Source organism: Ailuropoda melanoleuca, chromosome 6 (genome assembly GCF_002007445.2).
Source record: "Ailuropoda melanoleuca isolate Jingjing chromosome 6, ASM200744v2, whole genome shotgun sequence".
Taxonomy (NCBI): domain Eukaryota; kingdom Metazoa; phylum Chordata; class Mammalia; order Carnivora; family Ursidae; genus Ailuropoda; species Ailuropoda melanoleuca.
In genome coordinates this window covers 97,385,751-97,404,294 of record NC_048223.1, presented here as the reverse complement: position 1 = coordinate 97,404,294, position 18,544 = coordinate 97,385,751, and the positions used below count along the sequence as shown (strand labels likewise).

The 18,544-nt window shown below is 40.0% G+C and overlaps 1 protein-coding gene across 3 annotated transcripts in view; it reads left to right on the top strand.

Moving 5' to 3' along the window:
* The window catches only part of LOC100470213 (cytochrome P450 2C21), a 53,961-nt gene that overhangs the window by 20,603 nt on the left and 14,814 nt on the right, over nucleotides 1-18,544 (top strand). Inside the window, exons 3-8 of one of the 3 annotated variants that reach the window (XM_034662973.1) lie at nucleotides 1,038-1,343; nucleotides 3,668-3,830; nucleotides 5,199-5,348; nucleotides 13,570-13,730; nucleotides 15,127-15,303; nucleotides 16,197-16,338. In XM_034662973.1, the coding sequence (XP_034518864.1) occupies nucleotides 1,101-1,343; nucleotides 3,668-3,830; nucleotides 5,199-5,348; nucleotides 13,570-13,730; nucleotides 15,127-15,303; nucleotides 16,197-16,338 (1,036 nt within the window). In that variant the 5' untranslated portion in view covers nucleotides 1,038-1,100. Of the gene's footprint in view, nucleotides 1-998; nucleotides 1,344-3,624; nucleotides 3,831-5,198; nucleotides 5,349-13,569; nucleotides 13,731-15,126; nucleotides 15,304-16,196; nucleotides 16,339-18,544 lie in introns of those variants that run through there. The other 2 variants (XM_002927756.4, XM_034662974.1) reach the window with 2 other exon arrangements.

Genomic DNA, 18,544 nt, shown 5'->3' with positions numbered 1-18,544 from the left:
CACAGATTTGATATATCTGATGTTAAACTTATTTTAACATATTTTCTGTTTTCTTGATGTTAGCTTCTTCAGGATTTAGTGTTCTGATTTTTAAGTGTGACATTCATTATGCATGTTGGATTTCCTCAAATGTCTATTGAGTCTTGAAGTTTTGTTCATATCTGTGAGTTTCTAGACACTTTCAAATATTTATAGTATTGGATGCTGGAGTATATTTCTTCTCCGACATGAGAAAGAGCAATGCAGACTCTTGTTCTAGGACCCTCACTGGAAACGGATGTGCAGGGGGACAGATGGGTGACATGCAGCCAAGGGACTTTCCACTGATTTCTCTCCTTGACTTGGTCGATTCCAGCTTCTATACATTGTCTGTTGATCCTGCATCCCCCTTGGTAGTTAAGTGTGTCAGAACTCCTGACATATGGAAAAGGGCTTTGTCAAGAGATTTGGGATATCTCTCCTCCTCTCTAGGAGAGACCAGCTCCCTATATCCTTCTATTTTACCCTGCTTCCTCCTTTCTGTCTCTTAATTCTGGCATTTTCCTGGATTTTCTGGGAAAGGGCCATAAGAGAGTGCTTCTTTCTTCTGCTCATGGAATGATAAATTTTGACATGAGATATTCTCTTTCATGATGTGTCAAGATCATGAATTCCAGCTCTTTGAAAATCTGATACTTTCAATTTTACTATTAAAATATGACCATCTCTGGGGCGCCTGGGTGGCACAGCGGTTAAGCGTCTGCCTTCGGCTCAGGGCGTGATCCCGGCGTTACGGGATCGGAGCCCCACATCAGGCTCCTCCGCTATGAGCCTGCTTCTTCCTCTCCCACTCCCCCTGCTTGTGTTCCCTCTCTCGCTGGCTGTCTCTATCTCTGTCAAATAAATAAATAAAATCTTTAAAAAAAATAAAATNNAAATAAAATAAAATAAAATATGACCATCTCTGAGGAAGTCTTATTTTTTTAGTTGGGATTGCCACTGAAAACCTAGATATTTATCAGTACTAAAGTTACTTGTTTTGTTTTAATCTTTACCAGTGGGTCAGAGTCTACTGAAGATAAAACAATTATTTATTCAAAAGTTCAAACAGTGCAAGTTTGATGATCAACTTGCACTTAGTATTTATAAAGTCATTGGATACCAAGCTTTCAACTGCATTTACAGAAAGCACAGCAATGGATCTCTTCATAGTTCTGGTGATATGTCTTTCTTGTTTGATTCCTTTCTTTCTGTGGAATCACAACCATGCCAAAGGGAAGCTGCCGCCTGGCCCTACTCCTCTCCCAATTATTGGAAATATTCTTCAGATAAATACTAAGAATGTCAGCAAGTCCCTAAGCAAGGTAAGTATGATTACTTTCCTTCCAATTGTTTGCAGTTAGCACCTTATATCTAAATAAAATATGGTCCCAGATGCCATGCTTTAAGGAAGTTGTTTGAATGGGAAGTGTCTGCTGGATACCCATACACAATTTTGAGTGGTTTACAGCTGGAAGGCTGCCAGAAGGGAATGAGATCCATTAGATGATGATTGTCGAAATTGCCAAAAGAAGGAATTCCCTGTCCATATTGTGACCAGGTCTCCTTTTTAGTAATTATTCTTTGGTAAACTCTAATGGCAATGAAAGTGCTTTCAATTAAAAAAAATGTTTTACTGATTTGTAGTGTCACAACACACTAAAAGTTTCCTAAATGCACACATTGATTTAAGTCTAGGAAATAACTCAAGATTCTAGAATTTTCAGTTTCTGTTATATTTGCTCAATGAGTGAGTGAATAACTACTCTATTCCTAGCTCCTTTCTGTGTTTTGGTCTGTGGATTCAAAGGGGTTAATCAGCACCCCAGCTCATTCACTTGTAAACTCACAGCATTCAGCAAATTTTAAAAATCTCTCTGAGCCTTAATTTCCATTTCTTTAAAATGTAAATAATAATTGCATTTTGCACATGGTCATTGAGTATATCATATATTGAACAAGTTACTGAATGCCTACTTTGTATTAGGCACTCTGTTAGATACTGGGGATTTTCAATGATGAATGAAAAAAAACCCCCAAATACCTAGCATTATGGAATTCATAATGTAGGTGGTAGGCATGTATTTGTAAAGTAATCATGCAAATGAGTGTATGATTACAAATCATGTAACAGGGGCACAGTAGCAAGAGGCCATGGAGTTTGGAGGAGCAGGGATGGGAGGAACAGCCAGCAAAGGGCTCTCTAAGGAAGTGAAGCTAGAGCTGAGATCTAAAGAATGATCAAGCATTAACCAGACAAAATACAGATGTAAGTTCATTCCAGGCTGTTTCAATCTGGAGGAGACTCACTTGTTGGCGTCTCTGAAAGAGGACCAATTTGTTTATAGACCAAAAAGTAAATAAAAACATGGTGTGGGATGAGACTGAAGAAGTAAATAGGGGCCAGAGCATGTAGGTCTTTCAAGGCTTTTAAGAGTATTGTTTTTACAGGTGCCTGGATAGCTCAGTTGTTTAAGCATCTGACTCTCGATATCAGGTCAGGTCTTGATCTCAGGGTCAAGAGTTCCTGCCCTGTGTTGGACTCCATGCTAGGCTTGGAGCCTACTTTAAAAAAAAAAAAAAGAATATTGATCTTTAGCCCAAGAGCAATGCAATGCCATTAATGTTCTTAGAAAGGATTCTCATGTTAGCATTTGCCTTGTGAAAACATCACTCTGGTTGCTTTATGGAGAATGAATTGTAAGGTAGCAGGAGGACTCAAACCTTAGGCAAGTTGAAAGAGTGTAGGTCCTACATCATTTAGAATACCAAATAAGCTACCATGACAGAAAGATCCCAATAACACAGTGGCTTAAAGAAGACAGGAGCTTATTTCTGTCTTACAGAATGATATAGAGCTGAGTGCTATTCAGCTGCCTGTCTTCCTTGAGATCATCCAGAGAACCAGGTTTTCTCAGTCTTGTAGTTCATCATCCTGGGTGCCTAGGCTATTGTTCTCATATGCATGAACACAGTGGGGCTATCTCCATGCTGTCATTTCAGTCCATGGCTAGGGGAAGGGATGGAGGGCATGCATTTACCATTTACGCAGGATGTGTGTAGGATTTGCCCACATCATTTCTGTTAATAGCTGTTCATACAAACTTAGTCACATGGCTGCACAGGGAAGCTGGGAAATGTGTGTGACTACATCGCCAGTTCCTAATGAATTATTAAAATCTAGAGATCTCTGGTGCTAAAAAGTTGTGGAGGGTGGATAATGAGGGATTATTATGAGTCCACACAGTGGGCAAGAGGAGGAACTTGCCTTAAACAGGACGAGAAACACATCATTAATTGTAACTATAGGAAGGAAGGAAATATTTGGTGCAATTATAGGTTTGGCAGTTAAAGTAAATAATATGAATAAAATCCATAAGATAGTCCTTGTCACACAGCCCCTGTCACTCAATAAAGGATAAATTACTGATAACAATAATAATAATAGCAATATTTGTATTAATATAATGATAATTACCGCTTAATGTGATTTATTAAATTACTAGTTCTAGAAGTCAAAACCCTTTATAATGGGTGAGTGAATATTAAAATGTCTCTTCAATAAGATTAAAATTATTTCCCTCACTTATCTACATTCATTCCTAGTTTTGAAATTCTGCTACTCTTGCACTTCCTGTTCCTCTCCCAGCTAGCAGAGAGTTATGGCCCTGTGTTCACTGTGTATTTTGGCATGAAGCCCACTGTGGTGTTATATGGACATGAAGCAGTGAAGGAAGCTCTAACTGATTGCAGTGAGGAGTTTTCTGGAAGAGGCAGTTTCCCAGCTTTTGACTGGATCGCCCGGGGATTAGGTATGTCTCAATTTGGAGAATGTATGTGGGTTTGTAAGTTGCAAGACTCCAAACAGCCTAAGGGATTGAGAAATTCTAAGTATTTACAGAAAGTTATGAAAACGGCATCATTCCAATATTTTTCTATAAGGGATCATTAATCCATATTGTAGATAATGAAGGGGACACATAATGCCTCCATGAAACACTAGATGCAATGAAAGCAAATCAAAAAACTGTTAACATTCCATGAATTTGTGTTCACTTTAAATTGCAACCAGTTAAGATAATGCTCATTTCAGTTAAGATAATAAGAGACTGAGAGAAAAGAGAAGAGAGGAAAATGATTCAATTTTCCTAGTCACCAAACATTTTGCTTTCTGGCCTGAATCATGGTTGCCAAGAGACTATTTTAAGAAACTCCCATAGTATGGATAGAGCCAACATAAGTTTGAAATATTTCTAGCCTTCCCTTCAATCTTTTATTCTTCTAAAAGAAAAAGCATAAGAAACATTTGAATCCAATGGAATACAAAGCATAAAGGGTAAATATGCTCTGAGAAGATTACAGAAAAATGCACGATGAGTACATACGGATTGCACGTGATCTTAGAAAAAGCTCTTTAAACAAGTACTTGAACTGTCTTCCATTTGTTCTCAAGCTGGCCTTAAACTATCCAGTCCTCTGGTGGGTCACTGGGTTTCTGCAAAAAGAGATAAGGCCTGAATGGGGTCGCTTCCTCCTCCACATTGTTCTTTAAAATCTATAGGCCAAGTTTCCTATGAGAATTATTTTTTCTCCTGATCTGTCCTGGCTCCAGAAGTCTGATTAAACTTCCTTGGTTTTAAGACCATGTTTCATGGAAAATATTTAACAAACACAGGGGACATGTGAAAATGAGGAGGAATAGATTTTCATGAACTTTCCAGTGCACAAGAGCTATTTCTCCTTCTCTTGAGAATCGACTCTGTTTGTTGCCTTTCCCGCAATTCATTTACAACATACAAAACCCAGTCCTGAAAATGTCACCTAAACTGGGAGCCACCATGATTTACTGCCTGTGTGATCACAGAGCAAGCATTTTGCCTCCGTGATCATCAGTAAAATGGGGACAAAACAGTTGATTCACAGAGTTATTCTGAGGTTTGAAGGAGCTAACAGATGAAGAAGAGTTGAGTAGTATGTCAAACCCAGAGTCTTGACAGATACTAGGCCGGGTCAACAGGAGGGCGGTAAAGCAGGGCTCTTGGAAATTCCTGTGTCGAAGACCATTCTATTCACATCCCTGCTTAAGTGTGATTATCATTTTCTGAGATAAAGACTTTCAGCTGCAATTCATGGTAATGGAGGTCATTCTCTCTCTCTCTCTCTCTCTCCTTTTCTGAAAGGGATTGTTTTCAGCAATGGAGAAAAATGGAAGCAAACCCGGCGTTTTTCCCTCACGATTTTGCGGAATATGGGGATGGGAAAGAAGACTATTGAGGACAGAATTCAAGAGGAAGCCTTGTGTCTGGTGGAAGCGTTAAAAAAAACCAATGGTATGTATTTCCTTATGTAATTAACAGTACTAGCTTGGGAAGACTATATGCTATTTGAGATAGGCTACAGAGAGATCTGATGGCTCAAGCACAGTAGAAGTTGCTTTTTTGCTCCCATATCAGTAATGAGAGGTCAAGTGGTTGGCATAACAGCCTCTTCAGGCACTACTTTGATGGGAGGCCTGATGTCTCTCTTCAGCACATGGCTTCCAGTCTCACCCCGAATTCACCTCTTTGCATGGTAGCAAAGGAGCAAAGAACAAAGCAAAGAGCAAATTGTGTTTTCAGTGGGCCAGGTATGGCAATAGCACACCAAACTTCTCTCACATTCCATGGCTTTAATTCAGTCACAGGGCCACACCAACTCTAAGAGGCATTGGGAAATGTGGTTATCTGTGTGCATAGGAAAATGGGGAGAACATAGATTTTGGTAAGGAACTAGTAGTTTTGGCCATAATACCTTGAAAAATGAAGTAATGTCCCTAGTAACTTCTTGAGAACATCACAAACATTCCACTATAAACATATGTCAAGTCATTACAGTGGGCACTTTAAACTTAACACATTGCTGTTTATCTTCTTTTTTTTTTTTTTTTTTAAGATTTTATTTATTTATTTGACAGAGATAGAGACAGCCAGCGAGAGAGGGAACACAAGCAGGGGGAGTGGGAGAGGAAGAAGCAGGCTCATAGCAGAGGAGCCTGACGTGGGGCTCGATCCCACAACGCTGGGATCACGCCCTGAGCCGAAGGCAGACGCTTAACCGCTGTGCCACCCAGGCGCCCCTGCTGTTGATCTTCTATTAGTAACTAGGGGTAAAAAACAAAAAACAAAAAACACTGGTGCTTCAGTGGTAGGATTCATACCGAATCCTTCTCAGTTTGCTTAGGGCTGCATTTTAGCTCACATGGAACAGTCTGGGTGTGAATGGAGGGAGTCTCAGTGGCACAAGTTGGCTCAGTGTATATGTGTGTGTGCACTTGCAGGACTGGGAGGGGAGGTGGAAGAGAAAGGGGTGGGTACAAGACTTGGCAGGAAAGGAGTGAGATCAGGATCATGAGATATATGTGGTTTTTTGAACCTCAATATTTAATAATTTTCCAACTAAGTACTATTTTCTATATGGTGAATTTCCATTGTGGTACACATACATATATATACACACAAATGCATATATATATACATATATATACTATATTATGTATACATAATATACTATATATATTGTAGAGAGAGAGACAGTGGTGGGGAGAGGCACATGGAGTAAGAGAGAGAATATTAAGCAGGCTCCACACTCAACACAGAGCCTGATTCAAGGCTTCATCCCATGACCTGGAGATCATGGCCTGAGCTGAAATTAAGAGTCAGATGCTAGGGAGTTAAGATGGCGGAGGAGTAGGAGACCCCTTTCAGCCGGTCCCCTGAGTTGAGTTGAATAGGTACCAGACCAGCCTGAACACCCACGGAATCAGCATGAGACGCAGGAAGATACATCTGGATCTCTACAAATGAACATCTCCAGTGCTGAGTATTGAGGCATGAAGAGGGAGCCGTGAAACTGCGCACATATATCCGAAGATAAACGGAAGGGGGAGGGAGCCGCCGCGTTCGGGCACCAGGAAGCGGTAGCCACCTGCACGAGGAGCAGGCGCACTCTCTGGCACCCGCGAGACAGCAGACTGAGACTGTGAGCCGGGGAACGCGCGCCACCAGACTGAAATGGAGCTCCGGTGTGCTCACTGGATCCAGACTGAGACCGGGAGCCCCAGGAGTGCGTGGGGGCGGCTGGCGGCNGGAGTGCGTGGGGGCGGCTGGCGGCTGGCGGTGTTAGAAACACAAAGGACAGAGATGCGCCGGCCCTGGAAGTGAGGGCTGGGACTCCGGGTGTGGGAGGCACATCCTGGGACGCTGCAGGATTGAGCAGCACCAACAGAAACAGAGTTAAAGGGGCCAGAACGTGAGTGGAGAACGGCCCGCGATCCCTCTGTTCTGAGACAGAGCTGAGATTTGGCCGCTGCTGCTCTGACTCTCAGAAGAGGCACAGCAAACCGCCAGAGAAAGCTGCCAGAGAACAAAAGCCTGGAAATACCAGCTCACAGTGTGCCCATCCCCATCCCCCCTCTCAGGGGACAGAGAGACTCTACCCAAACAGTGTTGCCTGAGTATCGGTATGGCAGGCCCCTCCCCCAGAAGGCAGGCTGAAAAATCAAGAAGCCCACATCCCTAAGATCCCTATAAAACAAGGGCACACGGCCTGGGTCCCGGTCCATAATATGGGCTCTGGACAACCCCGCAACCTCTCCTCATCAGAATGATGAGAAGGAGAAATCCCCCCCAGCAAAGAAAAGACAATGAGTCTGTGGCCTTTGCCACAGAAATAATAGATATGGATGTATCCAAATTATCAGAAATGGAATTCAGAGTAACAATGGTCAAGATGATGTGTAGACTTGAAAAATGTATTAATGAAAATATTAATGAGAATATAGAATCTCTAAGGGTGGAAATGAGAGCGAATCTGGCAGAAATTAAAAATTCTATGAGCCAAATGCAGTCAAAACTAGAGGTTCTGATGGCCAGGGTCACTGAGGCAGAAGAACGAATCAGTGAATTGGATGATGGGTTGGTAGAAGAAAAAGCTAAAACAGAATCTGGACTTAAAAAAATCCATGCTCAGGAATGCAGGTAACGGGAGATTACTGACTCAATGAAATGTTCCAGTGTCAGAATCATTGGCATCCCTGAGGGGGTGGAGAAAAATGGAGGTCTAGAAGAGATATTTGAACAAATTCTAGCTGAAAACTTCCCTAATCTAGCANATGTCAGAATCATCAGCATCCCTGAGGGGTGGAGAAAAATGGAGGTCTAGAAGAGATATTTGAACAAATTCTAGCTGAAAACTTCCCTAATCTAGCAAAGGAAACAAACATCCCTGTCCAAGAGGCAGAGAGGACCCCTCCCAAGCTCAACTACGACAAACCTACGCCACATCATGTCATAGTGCAATTCAAAAATATTAGGTCCAAGGATACAGTATTGAAAGTGGCCAGGGCAAAGAAATTTCTCACGTACCAAGGCAAAGGTATCACAATTACATCAGACATGTCTACACAGACCTGGAATGAGAGAAAAGTCTAGGGAGGGGGGAATTTTTAAAGCTCTTTCAGAGAAAAACATGCAGCCAAGGATCCTTTATCCAGCAAGGCTGTCATTCAGAATCGATGGAGAAATAAAGACCTTCCAGGATCGCCAGTCATTGACCAANCTCACTGACCAATTTTGTAACCACGAAACCAGCCCTACAGGAGGCATTAAGGGGGGTTATAAAAGTAAAAAGGCCCCAAGAGTGATACAGAACAGAAAGTCACAATGGATAGAAACAAAGACTGTACTGGCAACTTGGCATCATTAAAATCATATCTCTCAATACTCAGTCTCAACATAAATGGCCTGAATGCTCCCATAAAACGCCACAGTGTTGCAGATTGGATAAAAAGACATGACCCATCTATTTGCTGTCTACAAGAGACTCATTTTGAACCCAAAGATACATTCAGACTGAAAGTAAAGGGATGGAATACCATCTTTCACGCAAATGGACCCCAAAAGAAAGCTGGGGTAGTAATTCTTATAACAGATAGATTGGATTTTAAACTAAAGACTATAGTTAGAGACAGAGAAGGGCAGTATATTATTCGTAAAGTATGCATCCAACAAGTGGATATGACAATTATAAATATATATGCCCCCAACAGGGGAGCAGCAAGATACACAAGCCAACTCTTATTTTTTTTAAAGATTTTATTTATTTATTTGACAGAGATAGAGATAGCCAGCGAGAGAGGGAACACAAGCAGGGGGAGTGGGAGAGGAAGAAGCAGGCTCATAGCAGAGGAGCCTGATGTGGGGCTCGATCCCATAACGCCGGGATCACGCCCTGAGCCGAAGGCAGACGCTTTAACCGCTGTGCCACCCAGGCGCCCCACACAAGCCAACTCTTAACCACAATAAAGAGACATATAGATAAAAATACGTTAATAGTAGGGGACCTCAACACTCCACTATCAGAAATAGACAGAACACCCATGCAGAAAATTGACAAAGGGCTTTGAATGCCATACTCAACGAGTTGGACCTCATAGATATTATAGAACACTACACTCCAGAACCAAAGAATACTCATTCTATTCTAATGACCATGAAACATTCTCAAGAACAGACCATGTTTTGGGACACAAAACAGGTCACAACGGATACCAAAAGACTGAAATTATTCCCTGCGTATTCTCAGACCACAATGCTTTGAAACTGGAACTCAACCACAAGGAAAAATTTGGACGAAATGCAAACACTTGGAGACTAAGAACCATCCTGCTCAGGAATGATTCGATAAATCAAGAAATCAAAAACCAATTTAAACAATTTATGGAGACCAATGAGAATGAAAGCACAACGGTCCAAAACCTGTGGGATACTGCAAAGGTAGTCCGAAGCAGTAAATACATAGCCATCCAAGCCTCACTCAAAAGAATAGAAACATCTAAAATGCAGTTTTTATATTCTCACCTCAAGAAGCTGGAACAGCAACAGAGGGACAGGCCTAATCCATGCATGAGGAAGCAGTTGACCAAGATTAGAGCAGAAATCAATGAATTAGAAACCAGGAGTACAGTAGAGCAGATCAACAGAACTAGAAGCTGGTTCTTTGAGAGAATCAATAAAATTGACAGACCGCTGGCAAGATTTATCCAAAAGAATAGAGAAAGGACCCAAATTAATAAAATTATGAATGAAAAAGGAGAGATCACAACCAACACCAATGAAATTAGAAGGATTATTAGAAACTTTTATCAACAGCTTTATGCCAATAAATTAAGCAATCTGGAAGAGATGGAGGCCTTCCTGGAAACCTATAAACTACCAAGACTGAAACAGGAAGAAATTGATTTTTTAAACAGGCCAATTAATTATGAAGAGATTGAGTCAGTGANTAGATTGAGTCAGTGATAAAAAACCTTCCAAATAACAAAACTCCAGGCCCGGACGTTTTTCCTGGGGAAATCTGCCAAACATTCAGAGAAGAAATAATACCTATTCTCCTAAAGCTATTTCAAAAAATAGAAACAGAAGGAAAGCTACCAAACTCATTCTATGAGGCTAATATTACCTTGATCCCCAAACCAGGCAAAGACCCCCTCAAAAAGGAGAATTACAGACCGATTTCTCTAATGAATATGGATGCCAAAATCCTCAACAAGATCCTTGCTAATAGAATCCAACAGTACATTAAAAGGATTATCCATCATGACCAAGTGGGATTCATACCTGGGATGCAAGCATGGTTCAACACTCGCAAATCAATCAATGTGATACATCATATCAACAAGAAAAGACTCAAGAACCATATGATCCTCTCAATTGATGCAGAAAAAGCATTTGACAAAATACAGCATCCTTTCCTGATTAAAACCCTTCAGAGTGTAGGAATAGAGGGTACATTTCTCAATCTCATAAAAGCCATCTATGAAAAGCCTACTGCAAGCATTATTCTCAATGGGGAAAAGCTGGAAGCCTTTCCCTTAAGATCAGGAACACGACAAGGATGCCCACTCTCGCCACTATTATTCAACATAGTACTAGAAGTCCTTGCAACAGCAATCAGAAGACAAAAAGGGATCAAAGGTATCCAAATCGGCAAAGAAGAAGTCAAACTGTCTCTCTTTGCAGATGACATGATACTCTATATGGAAAACCCAAAGGAATCCACTCCCAAACTATTAGAAGTTATAGAACAATTCAGTAAGGTGGCAGGATACAAAATCAATGCCCAGAAATCAGTTGCATTTCTATACACGAATAACGAGACTGAAGAAAGAGAAATTAGGGAATCCATCCCATTTACAAATTTAAAAAAAAAAGAGTCAGATGCTTAACTGACTGAGCCACACAGCCTTCCCTGCCATGTGGTTTTTTGTTTTTTTTTTTTTTAAAGATTTTATTTATTTATTTGACAGAGATAGAGACAGTCAGTGAGAGAGGGAACACAAGCAGGGGGAGTGGGAGAGGAAGAAGCAGGCTCCCAGCAGAGGAGCCTGACGTGGGGCTCTCCCGTAACGCCGGGATCACGCCCTGAGCCGAAGGCAGACGCTTAACCGCTGTGCCACCCAGGCGCCCCTGCCATGTGTTTTTTAACCCATGGTATATAAATTCCAGACAGCTGGTCTTGAATTTTTTTTTTTTTTGCAGCTGCAATCAATATAAAAACTGCAATTTTTAAAAATATTTGCATTATTCTTGTTTCTTCCTTGGAATAAATTTCAGGAAGTGGCTGTAGAGTGTCATTGAATATCATTAAGACTTTTGATGTATATTATTACAGAGGAATGGATGGGAGACCTGGCAGAAGAAGGGATTTGAACATACATAGTTTTGTAACTTTCAACTTAATATATTAAATATTTTCATATGTTTAATTTATGTTTATCATATATTTAAATTATGTTCATGTTTATCACCATTAACAGACTACTACAGTATTTCATTATTTTGGATTTTCCTGAACGATGCTCACCCACATTCTACCTAATCCCACCAAGCTATGCGGCCTTCACAGTCTTGGGGACCCATTTCACCACTGGGTAACTCTGACTATTGAAAGGTTCTTTTACATGTTAAGCAGAACATTTGTCCTTATAACTTACTTTTTGACCCTGCTAAGTTTTTTTTTTCCTTTTGGATTTACAGTGTTATAACAGGCACCTCACAGAGGCAAGATGTATCTCCTACCGCAAATTTGGTTTAGATGTTTAGACTGATGGTACCACAGACATCCCATTTGGATGTAAAAAGTTTATGACTCACAAAATGAGGCTTTCTGTGGAGGGTGGGGCGGCTACTAAGCAGACTAAGAAAAAGCTTGATAGGGGTGCCTAAGTGGCTCAATTGGTTAAGCTTCTGCCTTTGGCTCAGGTCATGAGCCCAGGGTCCTGGGATGGAGTCCCGTGTCGGGCACCTGCTCAGTGGGGAGTCTGCTTGTACCTCTCTCTCTGCCACTCACCCTGCTCATGCCCTCTCTTTCTCATTCCTCTCTCTCTCTCTCTCAAATAAATACATAAAATCTTTTTTAAAATATCCCAGCTTGATGGGGCTCCTGGGTGGCTCAGTCGATAAGCATCTGCCTTTGGCTCAAGTCATGATCCAGATGTTCTGGTATACAGCCCTGCATTGGGTTCCCTACTCAGCGGGAAGCCTGTTTCTCCCTCTCCCACTCCCCCTGCTTGTGTTCCCTCGCTCACTGCCTCTCTGTCAAATAAATAAATAAAATCTTTAAAAAAGATCCCAGCTTGAGAGAGCAGGGAAAGGGTACTGACTTGATGTTTTTATGGTGGTTAAGGGATGGAGTAGAGAATGAGTTCCTGTGTGCAGGTCAGTGCTTGTACAGTTTCAGTGTCCTGCTTCCAAAGGAAGGAGCCTTTTAGCTTTCTTATCAGCTTGTCCAGATGTGAAGAGAAGAAGAAAAGGTGAGGTTCAAAAGTTGTCAGCAACCAAACATCAAAACATGGAGTCATGTTTTATATTATATATAGGAAGCCTGGTTCCAATACTGTAATGTATTTTTTCAAATATCCAAATGGCACTCAAATTTCTCTCGTTATTATTCTCTTCTACAAGAAAAGCACACCCAGCTTTTCAACTATGTTTTATAAAATAAGAGTTTCAAGTCTCTCCAGTCTCCTGAACTTATTAGGTTTCTGAGCTTCCTGCTGGCATCATGAAGAAATATTCACACTGAGAACTAAACTTCACACCTTTCAAGATATTTTTAAGTGACCTCCTTCTTGTGAATTATCTTGTGGCTCTTATTTGGAGAATAATGTAAATAGAATACTTGGGGAAATTTAATAAATGGACTGGATTAGACACCTTTGTTTGGGGAAACAATAAATTTTAGGCATGTTGAGTTTACAGTGATGATGACATGTGCAAGTAATTCCTATATTTAAAAGAATCCCAGAAGTCAACCCCTCTCAATCATTTTAAACAGTCTACTTAAGATTCATATGGTGCACTGGTGTTATACGCAACTAATGAATCATCGAATTTTACATCAAAAACCAGGGATGTACTGTATGGCGACTAACATAATACAATAAAAAAATTATTATAAAAAAAAAGATTCATAGGAAAAAAGTGCTCTAACTTTTAACTTCTGTTCTTTTAGCATCTCCCTGTGATCCTACTTTCCTTCTGGGCTGTGCTCCCTGCAATGTGATCTGCTCCATTATTTTCCAGAATCGTTTTGAGTATGATGATAAAACATTCTTAAGCTTGTTAGAGTATGTTCACCAAGACTTCCTAATTTCAAGCACTTCCTGGATACAGGTAAGGTGAAGGTTCTCTGAAATGGGAAATAATTTTCTAGTTAATTTATTGCTCATGCCTACCTCATCCCTTTGTCCAGTTTACAAATGGCTAAAGTAATTTTTATCAAAATAGCATTTGTAAACAGTTAATGAGTTATCAAATCAATTTTAAGTATTGAAATGAAATTTAAAACATGAAATATGGTGGGCGCCTGGGTGGCTTATACTCACAACATGCAACTGGTGATTTCTGTTCAGGTCATGATCCCAGGGTCATTGTATCAAACCTCTCCTCAGGGTCGGTGCTCAGCAGGGAGTCTGCTTGAGATTCTCTCCCTCTTCCCCTCCACACTGTGCTTACTTGCTCTCTTTTGTGCTCTCTCTAAAATAAATAAATAAATTTTTAAAAGTTATTTTTAAAACCATGAAATATAGTAGTAGAGAAATGTAGTATAGGCATCAACTATAACAAGGTAATTTTCTGAGAAACCATTTTCTATCCATAGATAAAGAGGGTGATGATATAAAATATATTTCTTACTATGGTGCTATGTCAGAAAACGGTAGTGACCTGTGTTGTAGGATCATTAAGAACTAAAATTATGTGTCAACCATAAGGTCATGTATTGTACCTGGAAGGATTCTAGAGAACAAGGAGTCTACTCATTTCTTGGAACAGAAAACTGCCACCCAGAGATATTAAGCATATTTTCCAAAGACAAGGAATTCCTAGCAAAGACATGGAATGAGCTAGACCTAGAATCTAGATTTCTCCGTTCTCTCTGTAGTTTGATACAAGCTACTGGCCTGAATAAATGGCTTCAGTGCCTACCAAGGGGATTCAGTCACGAGGTACTGTCTAAAGTAGAGTCAGTAAACTCTAGGACTGGCTTTGGGCAGATGAAGAAGGGCAATGTCCATATTCCGAGGGTATAAAATCCCTAAAATGATAAGTAAGATGGGCATTTCTTTAATCTTTCTGATGCAGTTTCTTCATTACAAAAAAAGGGTGTGAGCCCTGCAAACTCTTTAGGTGACTGTAGAAAATGTGTAGGTAAACTGGGATGAACACCGTGTTCTAGCTCCGTTACTACACTGATGTCTTAGAATGGTTGACTGACCTTTCTGAACCACAGTACTCTCCTTTGGGAAAAGATGATAAGCTCCTGGATTCCTTCACAGAGGTATGGCTAGGAAAGAAATTTAAATGGTTTTGAAATTGCTTTGTGACTTGTGCATACTGTAACTCCAGACATCTTGTCAGTTCCCTTTCCTTCAAATTCCAAGTGTGTTTTGGAGCAGGAAGCATGTCTTACTCACCTTATCTACTCAGCGTATAACTAGGAGTCTGATACATAACATGGGCCCTTAAAACTTTGCTGAGTGAATTAATGAATGATTCTTTCCTCTTTCAGCTCTACAATGCTTTCCCTCTTTTAATACATTACCTTCCAGGAAGTCATCATGTGTTATTTAAAAACATTGCTAACCAATTTAAGTTTATTATGGAAAAAATAAAAGAACATCAAGAATCCCTGGACTTCAATAACCCTCGGGACTTCATTGACTACTTCCTGATCAAAATAGAAAAGGTATAATGTGACACTTTAGCTTGTGGGTGGTGTGATTCATGGATTAGCTGTGTTCTTCCCAGTAGAACTGGGGTATCGAAACAAACGGTCCTTCCTAAAGATGTATTAATTGCTTGTCTAACCTCTTGCTTATGCAAACCATATTGGGTATCTTGAGATATTTCTAAATTCTTACTGAAAATGACTTTACATGTTTTACATTATCGAGTTAAAGCTGGTGTTTTATATGGGGGCAGAATGAAATATAAACTCACACGCATTCAAGATTATTCATCAAATAAGTTCAGCAATGGAGGATGAAACAAATGAGGGAAAACAGGAACAGATAGGAATCTACAAAGGCCTACCTTTGGAAAGGCACTAGGAAATCTTCCCAGATGAGGTAGGTTTTGAAGAAACTGTAGTTTTGATCAACAGAGACAACAAAGTAGGCCCAGGGAATGAGAAGTGCAGTGATCAAGAGGGTGGAATTTTCAGACAGGTGATCTTGGCTGTGATTGAGGAACTGTCGTGGGTATAATGACTGATGAGTTGGGAATAGTGATGCATTTGGGGGAGGGTGGTTCTGGATGCTTGAATGAGAAAATTAGACATTATAAAATAGACCATAGATGCTAGAACTCACAGTGAGCAGCAGAGAGGACTTGATAAAAATTATGTTTCAAAGAAATAGTAGAGTAACTGATTGACTCTAGGGGATGAGAAAGTGAAGAATCAGAAAGGACTTGTTGCAGGTTTATAACTGATTATATTTTATCTGTTGGACAGAACCCTAACAACTATCTAATGTGACCTTCAATATTAGCACTCACACCAAATAACAATGTCATATTGAGTTAAGTTACATCCGAGGATCTTTTATTTATCAAGTAATTGTAACACATCATTTCTAGGAAAAACACAATAAACAGTCTGTATTTACCACGGAAAACTTGGTCATTACTCTATGGGATGTGCTTAGTGCAGGAACAGAGACAACGAGCACCACCCTGAGATATGGACTCCTGATGCTGCTGAAGTACCCAGAGGTCACAGGTATGATCACAAGTGTTGGGCAGGGTGCAATTCCAGGTAGAAATGGGCATGTGACACTGACAGCTATCCCACTCTTCACCTGCCCAGACAGTGCACAGAAAAAATTTCCGTCATTCGTACATCTTCCCGTCATTGGATAAATTAAGTTGAAGTTAGTGTATAGTACAAAAAGATAATGAAATATTTAAACAGCAGCAGAGATTTGAAGGGCAGGGCTCACTGTATCCCCTGATGTGGTGGAATGTTCCTGATCTGCATTGGGACAGATGCAATAAGCAGAACTGTCTTAGGATCTAGAAGAATCAGCCTTCTGCTTCTCTAAATGGGTATCACTTGATATGCCTTCAATGTCCAGATAAATATATTGTTGTCAGAAGATATTTCTACTCAAATGCATTTGCAGTGTAAGCATTGGCTCAACAGAAATGACAGTCTTTCTTTATCAAAGACACTCAGTCCCTAAAGAAAAAAAAGTTACATACAAATAACATTCTTTTCAAATATACTCATCTGGGCAAAGAAATTCTTCCTCACAAATATAATTTCTCTTGCAAATGCAATCTTTCCACTTTTCCTCCTCTTTCTTTCTTGCGTGCTGATCGAAGAGGATATTTCTGTCACTACTGTATCGTGTTCTGTGCTTTGGCACATTGAGACACTTTTAATGCGATTGAATCTCAGGAAGCTTATCTCCATGATGTCACCACCAGATTATTCTCCTTTGTTTAAGGTCCTCCTGCCCTCCCAGTCTAAGTAACAAGTGCTTAGCCAATGGTGAAATCAAGAACAGCTTGGAAGTTCCTTTCCTCTCACACATTGTACGATCTAACAGCACTGTGTTTCCTTCACATGACACATTCTTTCAGCCAAATAACTTCCCTCTTATTAGACCTATGTTGATTATGACTACGAATACCATATGACATTTTTCTCCAGACCAATAAATCTTGTGTACATGGCAAAAGTCCTTTTTGGGTCTTAGTTTCCCCATTGCTTCCATGTTCATTTTTTCTTGCGTCATATCCATTTATGTTTTCCTTTTTCCTTCCCATTTTCGCTCCTTACTGTGCCATTCTTTGAGCATTCTGATTTTATAAGTCATTCCTAACCACTTTACATAATCCCTCTCTTCTAGATAAAAATCCAGTGTCTCAACCTGAGAAGTGAAGTTTAAAACTTATCTAAAATCCTTAAGTCTTCCTCATAGCCATCAAACCACAGAGTTATCACATGCTCCATTAACAAAGACACATAGTTCAGGTAGTGAATCCACACCATTTGACTCAAGTAGCAACATGGTACTACAGAAAATGGGTTATAGACTAACTACAGTGGCTTCAGATTCTGACTTTACTAGTAAGTAGCTTTGTGACCTCAAACTCATGACTACCTCTGCATATCTTGCTTGGTCCCTCATCTGTTTAGGAGAGATGCTATTTCTTACCATTCACAGAATCTTTCCATCATAGGAGTAAGTTAATAAATGTTTGTTTTGGGATGCCTGGTGGCTCAGTCATTAAGCGTCTTGCTTCGGCTCAGGGCGTCATCCCAAGATCCTGGGATCAGGCACCCACATCGGGCTCCCTGCTCTCCTGGGAGCCTGCTTCTTCCTCTCCCACTCCCCCTGCTTGTGTTCCCTCTCTCCCTGGCTGTCTCTCTCTATGAAATAAAAAAATAAATAAAATCTTTTAAAAATAAATAAATAAATAGTAAATGAATGTTTGTTTTAACTAACGAATAGTCCTACCAAAACTGGACATTATTAACATGATACATTTTGCAGATAAAGGAAAAATATAATTCACTAACACAAATTACTCTCAGTGATCTTATTCAATTGCTGAGATTGTGGATTTGGGAATAAGAAAAACCACTTAACATCTGGGCATCCTTAAGAAATATATTTGCTTTTATGGACCTGTTTCCTCATTTTTAAGACACATAAAATAATACCGAAGACATACAACTTTTTGAGGAATTATAAAGTAGTGCAATACATTGTATAGCATGCCTGTCATGTTTTGCATTCTAAATAAATGTGAACTTCTGGATGCTATGTGCTGAGTCAAACATCTTATTCAGTTCTATTTATTAAGTATTTTTTGCACTGGGTAGTTCTTACCCTCTTGGAATGTATTTTTTAAATTAATTTTATTTTATTATATTATGTTAATCACCATACAGTACATCCCCTGATTCTGATGTT